The sequence below is a fragment of the Hyla sarda genome, chromosome 1, assembly GCF_029499605.1.
Source record: "Hyla sarda isolate aHylSar1 chromosome 1, aHylSar1.hap1, whole genome shotgun sequence".
In the NCBI taxonomy this organism is placed as follows: domain Eukaryota; kingdom Metazoa; phylum Chordata; class Amphibia; order Anura; family Hylidae; genus Hyla; species Hyla sarda.
This window is the reverse complement of record NC_079189.1, coordinates 389,532,978-389,550,666: the sequence shown is the minus strand read 5'-3', so window position 1 is coordinate 389,550,666 and position 17,689 is coordinate 389,532,978. Positions and strand designations below refer to the sequence as shown.

Sequence of the window (17,689 nt, the reverse complement as noted above, 5' to 3'; positions counted from 1 at the left end):
CATATAATGTAGTTTCTAGTTTATAGTTCACTTTTTTTTTTTACCTCAACATCAAGATAGTGTATACGGGTCGCACTTGCCTCACGGGTAAATTCAATAAGGGGATGACATTGATTTAAATATTTTACATATTCTTCCAACTCTTGATGAGTGCCCGTCCATAGGACAAACATGTCATCTACATATCTTAACCATTTCCCTACTTTATTTCCCAATGGGTATGTCGGAACGTACATTTCTTCAAATTTGGCCATAAAAATATTAGTCAAACTAGGGGCTACGGGAGACTCCATAGAAACTCCTTGTTTCTGCAAAAAAATTCTTCATCAAACCTAAAATAGTTCTTAGTCAATATCAGTTCCAACAACCCCATTAGGAAACCTATTTTACTATTAGTAAGAGTGTAACCTCATTTCACTTCTGACAGCTGCCGAATAACCTTACTTTCCCTCAATCCCTCACCACTCTTCCATGGTTTGTACTGTATGACATTGCTGCTTATTGATGTACTTAGGCTCCTAATATCATAATGCATTAATGGACCCTATCATATCATTCTTGGGATGCTTCTGGGGGATTTTTTTTTTACCTTTGTACTTGAATTTGTGTAAATTGTTTATTTCCTTGAAATGGAAACTGATAGGAGGATCACCTGCACTAACCTGATATACAGGATTATAGTGGGGGTGACCCTCTTTCTAACAATGTTTACCTCATTTAAATCCATTCAGACATGTATGCCAACCCTTGCACAAGAATTTGAGTCATTAAAATAATCATTTAACATCCTTTAATTTAGCAGAGGCACAATACACTCTGTTTTTAGGGGTACACCTAGATCATTGCCCAAGATCTTTGAATTTTTCATAAGTTTGTTACTTGCATTGGATCATTATTTGGAAAACTGATTACAAAATAAAGAGGAAGACAGATTTAGTATATTTTAAATAGCTCAGATTATAGGATTAATATATAATATAGAATGTTAAATAACCCTGAATAAAATAAAAAAATACACTCTTCAACATTGAAAAGGCAACACCAAGATGGAAAAGTTGAGAAGTTCTACAAATCACGGGATCGATAGACATTTTAATAATATACTGCATTTATTCAGTATAAGTATAAGCGCCAAACACAGAAAAACACACACTTGGCATGCTGTCAATGAGGTTATTCATGGTTGTCTGGGGAATATTTTGCCATGAAAAATGCATTTGGGCACACAAATCATCGAGATCCATTGCTGGCAGCTCTTTTTGCAATTGCCAAACAATAATGTCCAGGTGTGTTATATGGAAGACAAGTTCAGAGACACTGTAGGCCATGGTAGCTTGTTTAGGTCATGCAGGCTGCTCACAGTAGTATGAGCAACATGCAGCCTTGTGTTGTGTTGAAAAACAGCTCCTGGGACTCTTTGAAGAAACGGCTGTACCACTAGTTGCATGACCAAATCAACGTAATGCTAAGCTGTTAGTGTACATGGAATGAAGACAAGGGGGTCAGGCTACCATACATTATTTTACAAAGAGGGAAAGAAAAAATTATGGGGCATAAAAACCCACAGCATATAGGAAAACCAAGGAGAAAGATCCAGGACTAATACTGCATACAGTCTTGCGAAATCTCACTACTTGTGCTTAACAACTCAACGTTCATACTGACAGATGCACAATATCCAAGTAGAAATAATAAAATGAAGCACTGAGCAACTGTGAAGATCCTGTTCATTTGTTATTTGTTTTACATGACATTTTAGTACGATAGTTTAGAAACACCAATAGAAAAACTGAAGTCACTACAAAAATGTAATTAAAAAATGTAATGTTTATTTTATCAATTAAACATACCAAACCTTGTTAAAAAAGGAAAAATACATACATCACACACAAAAACAACATATCCGAAACCTGCATTGTCAGTGGGTAACTGACTGCATAAATAACAGTAAGAATGGCAATCACAATAAATTGCTATACATAAAATAAGCAGTGCATGGGGGCAAAAAGTAGGAAAAATCATAAAGCATTAAATAAAGAAAAATTGTTATGCCATACTAACCACAAAAAGTGCAAGTGCAATAATAACAAATGCAGGGACCAGGATAGTGTCACCCCACGTTTTGGCACGTCCAGCCTTCGTACGGTAGTTTAGAGTAGCCATATTGGTCCAGTGATGCAGATGCAAAATTATTAAACAAACAAGGTAGAAAAAGTCTGATCGGCTCTAACTCAATAGGACAAGCTTCATTCACTGGTAATCCAACCTTTCAGAGCAATGGAGCACAGGTGTATGCACGCAGACAGTGGCGCTCTTTACCCAATATAAACAGGCATAATCCAAACTTCATATGAAAGAGTAACGGAAGGCACTCACGGTTTTGTAGCTGTGCAAGATTCTTTATTCGGGGAGCATGAAGATTCGTTAGCTGCTTGTTTGACCCGACCTGACGTCCCGCTAATGAATCTTCATGCACCCCGAATAAAGAATCTTGTACAGCTACAAAACCGTGAGTGCCTTCCATTACTTTCATATGAAGGCAAAATTATTAAATGTTGCAGTATCTTGAAATACCCTTTTTATTGGACCAGAAGAACTACCTGATTGGTACAAAAGGGCTCCTCGCTATGTTTTCTGTCTCCCTGCTATGCTTGATATATAATGTCATGTAAGATGAATAATAAATGAATAGGATCTTCACAGTTGGTGAGTGCTTCATCTTATTCTTTCTACCTGGATATTGTATCAACATACATTATGCCACCCCACACCATAATCCTGAAAGAAGAACTCATTTGACGTTTTCTCATGAAGACCTAGTCATGGTGTTGTTCACGTGGTCTTTAGACCAATCTCCAAGACTCCATACCGAGACTAATCACTGAAGAGGATAGACCTTCTTTCCTGCTTTCATTGCTGTCTTGCATTGCAACATCATAGCCTTTAAAAGCAGTGGCATGAGGTCAATAGAACTCCTGGATGTCGTAGCCCAATGTTGTGCAGTCGCCTGCTGATTGTCTGTGTAGACTTTGCTCAATACCCAGGGCTTGGTATGTGATGTTCAATTTCGTTCATGAAAGAGTAGAAATGAAGCTGGACTCACTCTTCTTTGCAGTGCTTTAAGTATTCGTATCTGAATGATACAGGGTTACAGGTAAAGTGCAGGTGCGTGTAAGAGGGACACATGTTTCACGCTAGTCGCGCATCTAGCGTGAAACACCTGTCGCTCTTACACGCACCTGCCCTTTACCTGTAACCCTGTATCATTCAGAGATGGATAATTAAAGCACTGCAAAGAAAAGTTGGTGAGTGCAGCTTAATTTCTACTCTTTCATGAACACAGTTTTCTGTGAACTTTGTGCGGCATTGCACCACCACCTAGTGCAAATACAGCACACACACTAGCGTCCAATTTGTTAACAGGACAGACAGTCTGTAGTGCCAGCCCATTCTTTCTTGCTGTGACTATGTGATGTTCAATTTCACTAACAGTACAGAATGGCCCAGATTTACTATTTTCATCCTAATAGTTTGGTGTTGGCCAACGTGGAGCGCATTATTGTTTGCCAAAATCTAAGCAAATGCAACATTTTACAATAAAAAAAAAACAACCCTGCAAATTGCATTTTTGTCCTATAATGTGAATGTGTCCATGGGTTTTCCCCCAAAACCCTATACATTTATTATAACCTACACGAAAAAAATCTGTCAGAAAAACTCAACAGAATTATGTAGATAGATAAAATTATTGTAGATTTTTTTGTATTATAATTTTTATGTTAATGGCTTGTTTAACCCCTTAAGGACCAGGGGTTTTTCCGTTTTTGCATTTTCGTTTTTTGCTCCTTGTCTTTAAAAAAATCATAACTCTTTCAATTTTGCACCTAAAAATCCATATGATGGCTTATTTTTTGCGCCACCAATTCTACTTTGTAATGACATCAGTCATTGTGCCCAAAAATCTACGGTGAAACGGAAAAAAAAATCATTGTGCGACAAAGTTGGAAAAAAAACGCTGTTTTGTAACTTTTGGGGGCTTCCGTTTCTACGTAGTACATTTTTCGGTAAAAATGACACCTGATATTTATTCTGTAGGTCCATACGGTTAAAATGATACCCTACTTATATAGGTTTGATTTTGTCGTACTTCTGGAAAAAATCAGAACTTCATGCAGGAAAATGAATACGTTTAAAATTGTCATTTCTGACCCCTATAACTTTTTTATTTTTCCATGTATGGGGCGGTATGAGGGCTCATTTTTTGCGCCGTGATCTGAAGTTTTTAACGGTACCATTTTTGCATTGATAGGACTTATTGATCGCCATTGACCGTGCGGTTTAATTAATGATATATTTTTATAATTCGGACATTTCCGCACGCGGCGATACCATATATGTTTATTTTTATTTACACTGTGTTTTTTTTTTATGGGAAAAGGGGGGTGATTCAAACTTTTAATAGGGAAGGTGTTTAATGATATTTATTCACTTTTTTTTTGCAGTGTTATAGCTCCCATAGGTAGCTATAACACTGCACACGCTGATCTTTATCACTGATCACTGGTTTCTCATAAGAAACCAGTGATCGATGATTCTGCCGCTTGACTGCTCATGCCTGGATCTCAGGCACTGAGCAGTCATTCGGCGATCGGACAGCGAGGAGGCAGGTAGGGACCCTCCTGCTGTCCTGTAAGCTGTTCGGGATGCCGCGATTTCGCCGCGGCTATCCCAAACAGCCCACTGAGCTAACCGGCATGGTTTCAGTTTCACTATAGACGCGGCGTTCAACTTTGAAAGCCGCATCTAAAGGGTTAATAGCGCGCAGCACAGCGATCAATGTCGCGCGCTATTAGCCACGGGTCCCGGATGTTGTTAGAGGCCGGGCCCGACCCGCTATGACACAGGGCCACGCCGTGGCCCTGCGTTATAGATCGGGAGCGGACACATGACGATCCAGTATGTCATGTGTCCTTAAGGGGTTAAACTCAACTGGAGTGCAATGTGCCACTTTTATCTGTGTGCCACAATTTTCTCAAGACATGCCAAATGAGTAAATCTAGTGAACCCAGTTGGATGAAAAAACAGGGAAAAAAAAAACATACGATAGTTTATCTGGGTCAATGGGCCACTACACACCTTTTTTCTAACCTAACAATCCGTCAATGCATAGGTTTGTCTCTGTGCACCTCTTGTTGTCATTCATCTCCCAACTTCTGGCACACGCAACAGTGAACAGTGCTGACATCTTGGCCGAGGCAATGATCTGTTGAAGTGTTAACCAGGGTCTCTCAGTTCAAGGATTTTGTCTCTCTTAGTGTGCGACAAGTGATGATAACAAAAGGCAATTGTACTGTACTGACTTGAATGAACAAATTTGCTTTCGCTCTGGCTTTTATACCATTGAACCCCATCCCATATTCTACAGATTGGCACTAACTGCTTGAAAATTTGAATACTTGCAGATCCTAATGACACTACTTCCTCACTTTGCATAATATTACGGTCATCCTTTTTAATATTGCAATATCAATATCAAGGAGGGTATTTTTCTTATCCAAGAAAGATGATGTTGCTCTAGCAGGCGTGATATCAGTCAGCTTGATTTAATATATCAATATTTGGTTTGTAAATTATCATTTTCGTTTGACTGGCATAAAGGATGTCTGAAATAAATAAAAAAATATTTATATAAATAAATGTATTTGAACATATAGATCTGGAATATGCAAAAAAAAAAAAAAAAAAAAACTATAAATTTGAATGAATTAAACTATTTCTGCTTTTATCCAGAAAATACTTTTTTTTTTTTTTTTTAATCTGTCCAGGATCAAGGGCATACAGGTGCGCCCTTGGACCCTGGTACTTAAAGACCAAGGGTATACATGTACCCCCTGGTCCCATTAACGGGCTTTAAACCGTTCTCACCTGCGAGTTAAACCTGGTGGGTCCCGATTGTTACGGGCAGCCAGGATCCACAATTAATGCCAATCCCGCCGTTTGGGCCAATGCCTGGCATTAACCCTTTAGATGCCGCGATCAAAGTTGGTAGCGGCGTCTAAAATGAAAGTGAAACTATCCTCACAGCTCAGCGGAGCTGATCAGGACTATCACGACAAAATCGCGATGTCCCGATCAGCTTACCATACTACGAGAGGGTCCTCACCTGCCTCTTCGTCATACATTCTACGATCTGCTGCTCTAAGCCTGCTCAGCAGAATTAACCCCTTCCCTATTAAAAGTTTAAATCACCCCCCTTTTCCCATTTTTTAAATAAAATAATGTAATAAAAAATAAAAATAATCATATGTGGTACCGCCACATGCATAAATGTCTGAACTATTAAAATATAAGGTTAGCTAAACTGCACAGTCGATGGCGTACACTTAAAAAAACTACCAAAGTCCAAAATTGTGCATTTTTGGTAACTTCATATACCATAAAAAACTAATAAAAAGCGATCAAAAAGTCTGATCAAAACAAAAATGGTACCGATAAAAACTACAGACCACAGCACAAAAAATGAGCCCTCATATAGCCCCATATGCATAAAAATAAAGTTATGGGGGTCAGAAGATCACAATTTTAAACATACTAATTTTGGTGCATGTAGTTAGGATTTTTTTAAAGTAGTAAAATAAAATAAAACCTACATAAATTGAGTATCCTTGTAACCATATGGACCTACAGAATAAAGATAAGGTGTCATTTTTACCGAAAATTGCACTGTGTAGAAACGGAAGCCCCCAAAAGTTACAAAATGGCTTTTTTTTCCACCCCACAAATATATTTTGTGGTAGATTTTGTTATTAAATGATTGATGTCATTACAAAGTACAATTGGTGGCGTAAAAGTGAAAGCATTATGATTTTTAGAAGGAGTGGAGGAAACAACGAAAGTGCAAAAACTAAAATTGGCTTGGACCTTAAGGTGAAAAGGGGCTTGGTCCTTAAGCGGTTAATATTTCAATATTTTTGTTTGTTGCCCCCTGATACAAGAAATGGTTTAAAAATATTATATTGAAGGGGTTTTTAGGATGATTAAAAAAAGTGTCAATGGGCACGGGATGGTAAGAGAAATAAAAAAACAAAAACAAAGAATATTGACCAGATTTATTAATCAGCCTAAAACCCAAACTGACCACAACAACAGCTCAGCTTTCATTTTAAGGCTCAATAAGATATAGAACATCGATTAGTTACTGTGGGGAAAAACAGACAGTTCTCTTATATATTTCTCTTGCAAGATAAACCATCCTGAACACTTTCTTTAGAAATTTCCATAAATCTATGGGAACATCCTTTTAACGTTTTTTTTTTCTTATTAGAGCTGTTACTGTTATTTTGTGTCAATTTAGATGTTTGACTTCTTGTTTTCTTTGCAGAGCAAGTTGTACTTTTTAAAATAAATATTTATTTTACCATATAATGCATTTGAAAACAAATAATTTGTGTATTGAAATGGAAAAATATGCACAATATACACAAATATTCTCTTTTTTTTTTTTTTTTTTTGGGGGGGGGGGAGCACTTATTTTTTCTAAGATATACCACAGTGCTCTCTGCTGACACCTCTGTCCGTGACAGGAACTGTCCAGACAAGATGCAAATCCCCATAACAGACCACAGAGGTGTCAGCAAGGAGCATTGTGGTCAGACTGGAAAGAACTACATAACTTTCTCTGTAGTGTACAGCAGCTGATAAGTACTGGAAAGCAAAAGATTTTCAAATAAAGTAATATTGAAATCTGTATAACTTTCTGGCACCAGTTGATTTCAAAACATTTGTTTTCCATCGGAGTACCCCTTTAATTAGTAATCTCACCACCAACAGATATTAGTTATATACATTTTACATAACCTACATATACAAATTGACTCATTCCTCTCAGTTACTGAAATGTAGTAGTCTCTGTTGCCTCTGTCATGTCTTGTCATAACGATTTGAGGTTCAGGATAGCAGTAATGTACCTGTGTTAGCTGCAGCTAATGTTTGCAATGTTTGGTCAGAAATAAGATCTGTATTCTATCTTTGCACAAATAACCCTACAAACTCCTTTTTCCTTCTGCCTTGTGGAGAATCAAATACTGTTTAATATGCATGTACAATATATAAACTTCTCTCTTTTTAATGAAGTTCTCTAATCTTTTTGCAGTATTTGGGATGTATAGAAGTTTTACGCTCTATGAGATCTTTGGATTTTAACACAAGAACGCAGATAACAAGGTAGGACAAGTTATAAACTTATACATTTTCTCTCAAAATTGATAACCTAAACAAACAATTTTAAAGATGATTTTATTTGATTATTGCTTATTTACTAAATGTACTCATTTAAATGGGCACTGTCAGATTTAAAAATGTTTTAGGGTGCGTTCCCACAGGGCGTATACGCAGTGTATTTGACGCTGCGCATAATGTATGGCAGCAGCGGGAAATACGCTGCGTATTCCTTGCTCACTATACACACAGGGCTTTCCGGCGGCAGCCCTATGTGTGTAGTGAGTTTTGGAGGCGGGGCCGTGTGCCACCGTGTCTGTGACGTGCGGCTCCGCCTCCAAAACTCACTACACACACAGGGCAGTCGCCGGAAAGCCCTGTGTGTATAGTGAGCAAGGGATACGCAGCGTATTTCCCGCTGCTGCCATACATTTTGCGCAGCGTCAAATACGCTGCGTATACGCCCTGTGGGAACGCACCTTAAAATGTTGTACATCTTGGCAAAACATTAACCTTTTTAATATACTTCATAAGAAAATTTGATTTCCTTTTTTTTTTAGAAATCATGGCTTATAAAATCATAGCTTTGTCCAAGCAGAAGCACAGGCATGGACAAAGTCCAGTAAGTGGGGGTGGGCTAGCACTCCCCTGTGCTCTCTCCTGTCTGATAGCACTCCTGTGTGCTCTCTCCTGTCTGATAGCACTCCTGTGTGCTCTCTCTTGTCTGATAGGACTCCTCTGTGCTCTCTCCAGTCTGATAGCACTCCTCTGTGCTCTCTCCTGTCTGATAGCACTCTTCTGTGCTCTCTCTCCTGTCTGATAGTACTCGTCTGTGCTCTCTCCTGTCTGATAGGACTCCTCGTGCTCTCTCTTGTCTGATAGGACTCCTCTGTGCTCTCTCCAGTCTGATAGCACTCCTCTGTGCTCTCTCCTGTCTGATAGCACTCCTCTGTGCTCTCTCTCCTGTCTGATAGTACTCCTCTGTGCTCTCTCCTGTCTGATAGCACTCCTCTGTGCTCTCTCTCCTGTCTGATAGTACTCCTCTGTGCTCTCTGTCTTGTCTGATAGTACTCCCCTGTGCTCTCTCCTGTCTGATAGCACTCCTCTGTGCTCTCTCTCCTGTCTGATAGCACTCCTCTGTGCTCTCTCCTGTCTGTTAGCACTCCTCTGTGCTCTCTCCTGTCTGATAGCACTCCTCTGTGCTCTCTCCTGTCTGATAGTACTCCTCTGTGCGCTCTCCAGTCTGATAACACTCCTCTGTGCTCTCTCCTGTTTGATAGTACTCCCATGTGCTCTCTCCTGTCTGATAGGACTCCTCTGTACTCTCTTCTGTCTGATAGCACTCCTCTGTCTTCTTTCCTCTCTGATAGCACTCCTCTGTGCTCTCTCCTGTCTGATAGGACTCCTCTGTGCTCTCTCCCTTCTTATAGTATTCCTCTGTGCTCTCTCCTGTCTGATAGCATTCCTTTGTCCTCTCTCCTCTCTGATAACACTCCTCTGTTCTCTCTCCTGTCTGATAGTACTCCTCTGTGCTCTCTCATGTCTGATAGCACTCCTCTGTCTTCTTTCATGTCTGATAACACTTCTCTTAGCTCTCTCCTGTCTAATAGCACTCCTCTGTCTTCTTTCCTGTCTGATAGTACTCCTCTGTGCTCTCTCCTGTCTGATAGTACTACTCTGTGCTCTCTCCTGTCTGATAGTACTCCTCTATGCTCTCTCCTGTCTGATAGCACTCCTCTGAGCTTTCTCCTGTCTGATAGCACTCCCCTGTCTTCTTTCCTGTCTGATAGTACTCCTCTGTGCTCTCTCATGTCTGATAGTACTACTCCATGCTCTCTCCTGTCTGATAGTACTACTCTGTGCTCTCTCCTTTCTGATAGTACTCCTCTGTGCTCTCTCCTGTCTGATAGCCCTCCTCTGTGCTCTCTCCTGTCTGATAGCACTCCTCTGTGCTTTCACCTGTCTGATAGTACTCCTCTGTGCTCTCTCCTGTTTGATAGTACTCCTCTGTGCTCTCTCGTGTCTGGTAGCTCTCCTCTGTGCTCTCTCTTGTCTGATAGCACTCATCTGTGCTCTCTCTTCTGTCTGATAGCACTCCACATTGCTCTCTCTTGTCTGATAGAACTCCTCTATGCTCATTCCTGTCTGATAGCATTCCTCTGTGCTTTCTCCTGTCTGATAGGACTCCTCTGTGTGCTCTCCTGTCTGATAGGACTCCTATGTGCTCTCTTCTGTCTGATAGCACTTCTCTGTGCTCTTTCCTGTCTGATAGCACTCCTCTGTGCTCTCTCCTGTCTGATAGGACTCCTCTGTGCTCTCTCTTGTCTGATAGTACTCCTGTGTGCTCTCTCTTGTCTGATAGTACTCCTCTGTGCTCTCTCCTGTCTGATAGCACTACTCTGTGCTCTCTCCTGTCTGATAGCACTCCTCTGTGCTCTCTCCTGTCTGATAGCACTCCTCTGTGCTCTCTCCTGTCTGATAGTACTCCTCTGTGCTCTCTCCTGTCTGATAGTACTCCTCTGTGCTCTCTCCTGTCTGATAGCACTCCTCTGTGCTCTCTCCTGTCTGATAGTACTCCTCTGTGCTCTCTCCTGTCTGATAGCACTCCTCTGTCCTCTCTCCTGTCTCATAGCACTCCTCTGTGCTCTCTCCTGTCTGATAGTACTCCTCTGTGCTCTCTCCTGTCTGATAGCACTCCTCTGTGCTTTCTCCTGTCTGATAGTACTCCTCTGCGCTCTCTCGTGTTTGATAGTACTCCTCTGTGCTCACTCCTGTTTGATAGTACTCCCCTGTGCTCTCTCCTGTCTGATAGGACTCCTATGTGCTCTCTCCTGTCTGATAACACTCCTGTGTGCTCTTTCCTGTCTCATAGTACTCCTCTGTCTTCTTTCCTCTCTGATAGCACTCCTCTGTGCTCTCTCCTGTCTGATAGGACTCCTCTGTGCTCTCTCCTGTCTGATAGTACTACTCTGTGCTCTCTCCTGTCTGATAGTACTCCTCTATGCTCTCTCCTATCTGATAGCACTCCTCTGTCTTTTTTCCTGTCTGATAGCACTCCTCTGAGCTTTCTCCTGTCTGATAGCACTCCTCTGTCTTCTTTCCTGTCTGATAGTACTCCTCTGTGCTCTCTCATGTCTGATAGTACTACTCCATGCTCTCTCCTGTCTGATAGTACTACTCTGTGCTCTCTCCTTTCTGATAGTACTCCTCTGTGCTCTCTCCTGCCTGATAGCACTCCTCTGTGCTCTCTCCTGCCTGATAGCACTCCTCTGTGCTCTGTCCTGTCTGATAGCACTCCTCTGTCCTCTCTCCTGTCTGATAGCACTCCTCTGTCCTCTCTCCTGTCTGATAGCACTCCTCTGTGCTTTCTCCTGTCTGATAGCCCTCCTCTGTGCTTTCTCCTGTCTGATAGCCCTCCTCTGTGCTCTCTACTGTTTGATAGTACTACTCTGTGCTCTCTCCTGTCTGATAGTACTCCTCTATGCTCTCTCCTATCTGATAGCACTCCTCTGTCTTTTTTCCTGTCTGATAGCACTCCTCTGAGCTTTCTCCTGTCTGATAGCACTCCTCTGTCTTCTTTCCTGTCTAATATAAATATAAATTTCCTAGCTAATATAAATATAAGGACATTAATGGTTTCTGTTATTTAATCGCTGGTAAATCCAAATAAAATAACATATTTTGCTTAGTGGCTTTTCTACGGGCATATTAGGCATATTACTTTTACAATGTTGTTTTAGAAGTTGTATTTCAATACTTTCTGTTTTTCTCTTTCATTTTTCTTTCTTTTTTTTTTTTTTTCTTCCAATGAGCAGTTTCTACTGCGGTCTTAGAACTTCTTTTATCAAAGCAGTATAAAACATGAATGCCTTTATAATGTTATTATGTAATTTTTAAGTTGGGCCCACAGAGGGCTTCCTGCCATAGCTTTTTCTGCCTGTGTGAACACAGTTTTTATGCTTGTTTAAGCCTTTGCTGTTCATTGAAACTCATGGTTCACATGGCAGAATTTCCGAGTAAAGTCTGCTGAAAAAATTCAGCTCAGAAATACTGTTGCAGCAGAATTGTATTGCTTTCAATGGGATTCTGCTGCACTGTGCACATGGTAGAATAAAGATGTCAATTCTTTCAGTGGAATATGCCCTTAAATGCATTGCTGTCTATGGAGAGAACACATTTCCAAGCGGTCCTAGTGCCGTCATATTCTGTTGGGAAACACAGTCTACGGAATGTCCACCTTGTAATCTTTAAAGAGAAACTGTTAACTGTGAATCACATTCAGAGCTGAAGTGTCAAAGAGGCTGTGTTTAGAGGCTCCCTCTCCCCCCCCTTCCCCTCCTTGATTGGTTAATGTACATGGCTCATCTTCTAGCATTAAAACTGTGCATGTCAATCGGTCAAGTATAATCTACAGCTCACAGATTCCCTAAAAAACATCATAATATGATTAAATAAACTAAACATCATAATAAATATTAAAAGTAAAAAGATGGCAACTCCCCACAGCAGTGTATCAGAAGTGTAAATCTTTATTCCATCTTCAGTGCATAAAACATAGACACGCAGTGGGGAGTTGCTAAAGAGCGGGCCAAGAGCATTTAAAGGGGTTATCTAGGAAAAAACTTTATATATATATATATATATATATATATATATATATATATATATATAAATAACTTTTTTTTTTATATCAACTGGCTCCAGAAAGTTAAACAGATTTGTAAATGACTTCTATAAAAAAATCTTAATCCTTTCAGTACTTATGAACTGCTGAAGTTGAGTTGTTCTTTTCTGACTAAGTGCTCTCTAATGACACCTGTCACGGGAACGGTCCAGAGTAGAAGCAAATCCCCATAGCAAACCTCTTCTACTCTGTGCAGTTCCTGAGACAAGCAGAGATGTCAGCAGAGAGCACTGTTGCCAGACAGAAAAGAACAACTCAACTTCAGAAGCTGATAATTATTGGAATGATTAAGATTTGTTAATAGAAGTAATTTACAAATCTGTTTAACTTTCTGGAGCCAGTTGATATAAAAAAAAAAGTTTTTTCCTGGAATACCCCTTTAACCTAATGATCCATTTTGCCTCACACTGGAGGAGAAGGACATGCCTGTCTCCCCCGTGCGCGACACATTAACTATTTCCAATCCAGCAAAATGCAAGACAGAACCATCTCTGTTGTGTACATCTTTCATATGTGCAATTAGCTTCGGTGTGCTTTTTCCAGACCTGAATGAGTAAACGTGCTCCCTCACATGGATCTGGAGACAAAACCGCAGGGACAGATTAGTGCGTAAACAACGTGTGTAGTTCTACAAGTATTCAGTTGTTTTACTGTGTGTGAACATCCACCTAAATTCACAATTCTTGCAGATAAATTCATTCTGCAATAATTGCCATTTCCACAAGAATAATTACCTTTAGGGTCAGCTTCCATCAACCAGTTTATACTTGATTTTTATTTTATATTATTCAACTTGTCTCCTAACATGGTATTTTTTCTTTGTGTAATAAGCTGTTTGTTACAAGCTACTTCTTTTAATAAACCATCTTCCTCCAACATATACTAATGTTGTTTTATTGCTTCTGATATTTTTTGGTTCATATTGCTATTATCAAAAGAAAAAGTAAATTGTGTGGTGTTTTTATCACATACTCTAGGTTTTTTCTCCCTCAGAAGCTAGTACCTAGAAATTTTTTCTGCCCTTTTAAAACCTGCTTCTATTACTTTCTCAGGATAATTTCTATTTAGTAGTCTTTTTTTCAAATCCTCAGCTTGTATAGTTATCAGGGGAACTATTAATACTTTTCATTCTCAAAATTATGAATATGGAATACTTTTCCTCACATGATAGGGATGCGAACTCTGGAAATCCAAAATAGTACTTTTTGCTATTTCTGTGCCGTGACATTTCGTGATTATATTCCCTTCTTGTATACACATTTTTACATCCAAGAATTATAACTCCAAATCTCCCCATACACTAGTGAAGAGCATGTTTTTTCCTATTGACATGATTAAAGGGGGTACTCCATCCCTAGACATCTTATCCTCTATCCCAAGGATAGGGGATAAGATGTCTGATCACGGGGGTCCCGCCGCTGGAGACTCCCACGGTCTCGGCTGCAGCACCCCGCAGTCATCATTGAACAGAGCGTACTAGCTCTGCGCCTGATGACGGGCGATACAGGAGCCGGAGCATCTTGATGTCAGGGCTCCACCCCCTCATGATATCACGGTCCGCCCCTTAATGCAAGTCTATGGGATTCTCCGACCCCTGTATTGCCCTTCACCAGGCGCAGTGCGAGTTCGCTCTGTGCAGTGATGATGGCAATGCACGGCAGCCGAGATCTCGGCGGGACCCCCGCGATCAGACATCATGTCCCCTATCCTTTAAGATAGTTCACAAACTCACCAAAACTTTGTTCAGATCCCTCCCATATTATCAGAATATCATCTACATATCTCAGAAAACCCTTAATATGTATGGTGAATGAATTATTTTCTGAAAATATATACCTGCGTTCAAACATGGCGAGGAATAAGTTGGCATAAGTGGGCTGGCGTACCCATGGCTGTGCCACAGGTCTGTTTGTACCACTTCTCATCATGTTTAAACACATTATTGGATAAGATGAAGTGGAGGGAGTCGCAGACAAAATCAATAAATTGTTCAGATTTTTCCGTCGTGGTCAATAACTCTCTGATAGCCTGTACACCTGCATCATGAGGGATGCGGGTGTACAGGCTCTCAATATCAATGTAAGCCAGATACATACCTTCATACCAGTTTAAATCCTGCAATTGTCTCAATAAATCACTAGTAATTTTCACATAAGTAGGTGTAAATGTTAAAAGGGGACGCAATAACCAATCTATATACTGAGACAAAGGTACTGTCACAGAGCCGATCCCCGCCACTATGGGCCTTCCAGGGGTCGGCTCTGGGACTTGTGAACCTTTCGGAGACAGTACCATTTCAGATAGTTAGGAGCATTAGGGAGGAGGCGTTCTGCAGTTTTAATAGATAAAAGACCTCAAATGACTTTTTATTTTATCTACTGGGTTGGATTTAAGCTTAGTATAGACTTCTTCATTATTCAACTGATGGAGGCATTCATAATTGTAGTATTCTGTGGTCATAACAACATTTCCCCCACCTTTATCAGCTTTAGAAGGAATGTAACTCAGAGGAAACCAACAAATAAGAATAAAAGAGGGTCTGGATTTTTGGACAATGGACTCTGACACTAGTACATTGCAGGCTAAAACCAGCTCCCGCCCTGTAGAAAATCGAAGAGTCCTTTTAGAAAATCCATTAGAAGAGGGAGGGTAAAGAAGAGGAGAGCTATGGAGAGACAGGAAGCGCAAGAGCTCTCTGAGAAAGTAGTGGAAAATAATGTCATAAATTTAACAGAGGAAGTATTGTCAGATGACTGTATTTCTTTACTTTCCCGAGGACTGAATTTCGGTTTATGTGAGGCATTTGACCCTGTACAATTTAAAATGTATATGTTTAAAGCATTGAGAAAATTAATCTGCATAAGTTTTTTCTAAAGGAGGGTATTGATCATAGTAAAAAAAGAGATTAAGGAGGGTGAGACACCTAGTACATTGGGACCTTTAGGCTTTAGCCCTGTTATTGGCTTCTCTGATAATGAAAATGAATGTGTTAATATTCTTGCGGACCTGGCAGAAGGCAAACCTAATAGAGCTACAAACTCTGACCCATAATTTCTATATTTTAAGGGTGGCGTACCTTCCAAATTTTCTCCACCAGTCCAACCAGGTAGTATTGACCTGTTTGCAACAGCGGTGATTAATGATGTAAAGTTTCTAGTATACCCCAAAACTGAAAATAATTTATCTGATGGGGAGAAAAGAGCTCTACGTTGGTTAGCAAATAGACAGGATCTGAAAATTTGTAAAGCTGATAAAGGTGGGGGAACTGTTGTTGTGACCACAGAATACTACAATTATGAATGCCTCCATCAGTTGAATAATGAAGAAGTCTATACTAAACTGAAATCCAACCCAGTAGATAAAATAAAAATTCATTTGAGGTCATTTTTACTGTTACAAGTAGAAAAAGGTCTTTTATCTATTAAAACGGAAGAAAATCTTCTAAGTACCCGAAATGGTACTGTCTTCCAAAGGTTCACAAGTCCCAGAGCCGACCCCTGGAAGGCCCATAGTGGCAGGGATCGGCTCTGTGACAGAACATTTGTCATAGTATATAGACTGGTTATTGCGTCCCCTTTTAAAATTTATACCTACTTATGTGAAAGATACTAATGATTTATTGAGATAATTGCAGAATTTAAACTGGTATGAAGGTATGTATCTGGCTTCCATCAATATTGAGAGCCTGTACACCTGCATCTCTCCCAGTGCGGGTGTACAGGCTATCATAGCCTTATTGACCGCGACGGAAAAAACGGAACAATTTATTGATTTTGTCTGCGACTCCCTCCACTTCATCTTATCCAATAATGCATTCAAACATGGCGAGAAGTGATACAAACAGACCCATGGCATAGCCATGGGTACGCCAGTCTCTTGTACTTATGCCATTTTATTCTTCACCATGTTTGAACGCAAATATATATTTTTGGAAAATAATCCATTCATCATACATATTAATGGTTTTCTGAGATATATAGATGATATTCTGATAATATGGGAGGGATCTGAACAAAGTTTTGGTGAGTTTGTGAACTATCTTAAAGGATAGGGGACATGATGTCTGATCGCGGGGGTCCCGCCGAGATTTCGGCTGCCGTGCATTGCCATCATCTTAATCATGTCAATAGGGAGAACATGCTCTTCACTAGTGTATGGGGAGGTTTGGAGTTAAAATTCTTGGATGTAAAAATTAATATAGAAGAAGGGAATATAATTACAAAATGTCACCTCAAAGAAATAGCAAAAAAAACTATTTTGGATTCCCAGAGTTCGCATCCCTATCATGTGAGGAAAAGTATTTCATATTCACAATTTTGAGAATGAATAGTATTAAAGGGGTACTCCGCCATCATTACTGCACAGAGCGAGTTCGCTCTGTGCGTAATGACGGGCGATGCAGGGGCCGGAGCAGCGTGATGTCATGGCTCCGCCCCTCATGTCATCATGGCCTGTCCCCTTAATGCAAGTCTATTGCAGGGGGCATGACTACCGCCACGCCCCCTCCCATAGACTTGTAGTGACGGGGGCGGGCCGTGATGTCACGAGGGGCGGAGCCATGACGCAACGATGCTCAGGCCCCTGTATTGCCCGTGATTACGTGCAGAGCGATCTCGCTCTGCGCAGTAATGATAGCGGAGTGCTGCAGCAGCGATCCCCGGGGTCCCCAGCAGCGGGACCCTGGCGATCTGACATCTTATCCCCTATCCTTTGGATACGGGACAAGATGTCTAGGGGCGGAGTACCCCTTTAATAGTTCCCCTGATTACTATAGGTTACAAGCTGAGG

The 17,689-nt window shown here is 40.4% G+C and overlaps 1 protein-coding gene across 2 annotated transcripts in view; it reads left to right on the top strand.

Moving 5' to 3' along the window:
• Positions 1 to 17,689, top strand: part of SHC3 (SHC adaptor protein 3) — a 193,848-nt gene that overhangs the window by 62,942 nt on the left and 113,217 nt on the right. For both annotated transcript variants that reach the window (XM_056525398.1, XM_056525389.1), the window contains one exon: positions 8,153 to 8,223. In XM_056525398.1, coding sequence (XP_056381373.1) covers positions 8,153 to 8,223 — 71 coding nt within the window. The remainder of the gene's footprint in view (positions 1 to 8,152; positions 8,224 to 17,689) is intronic.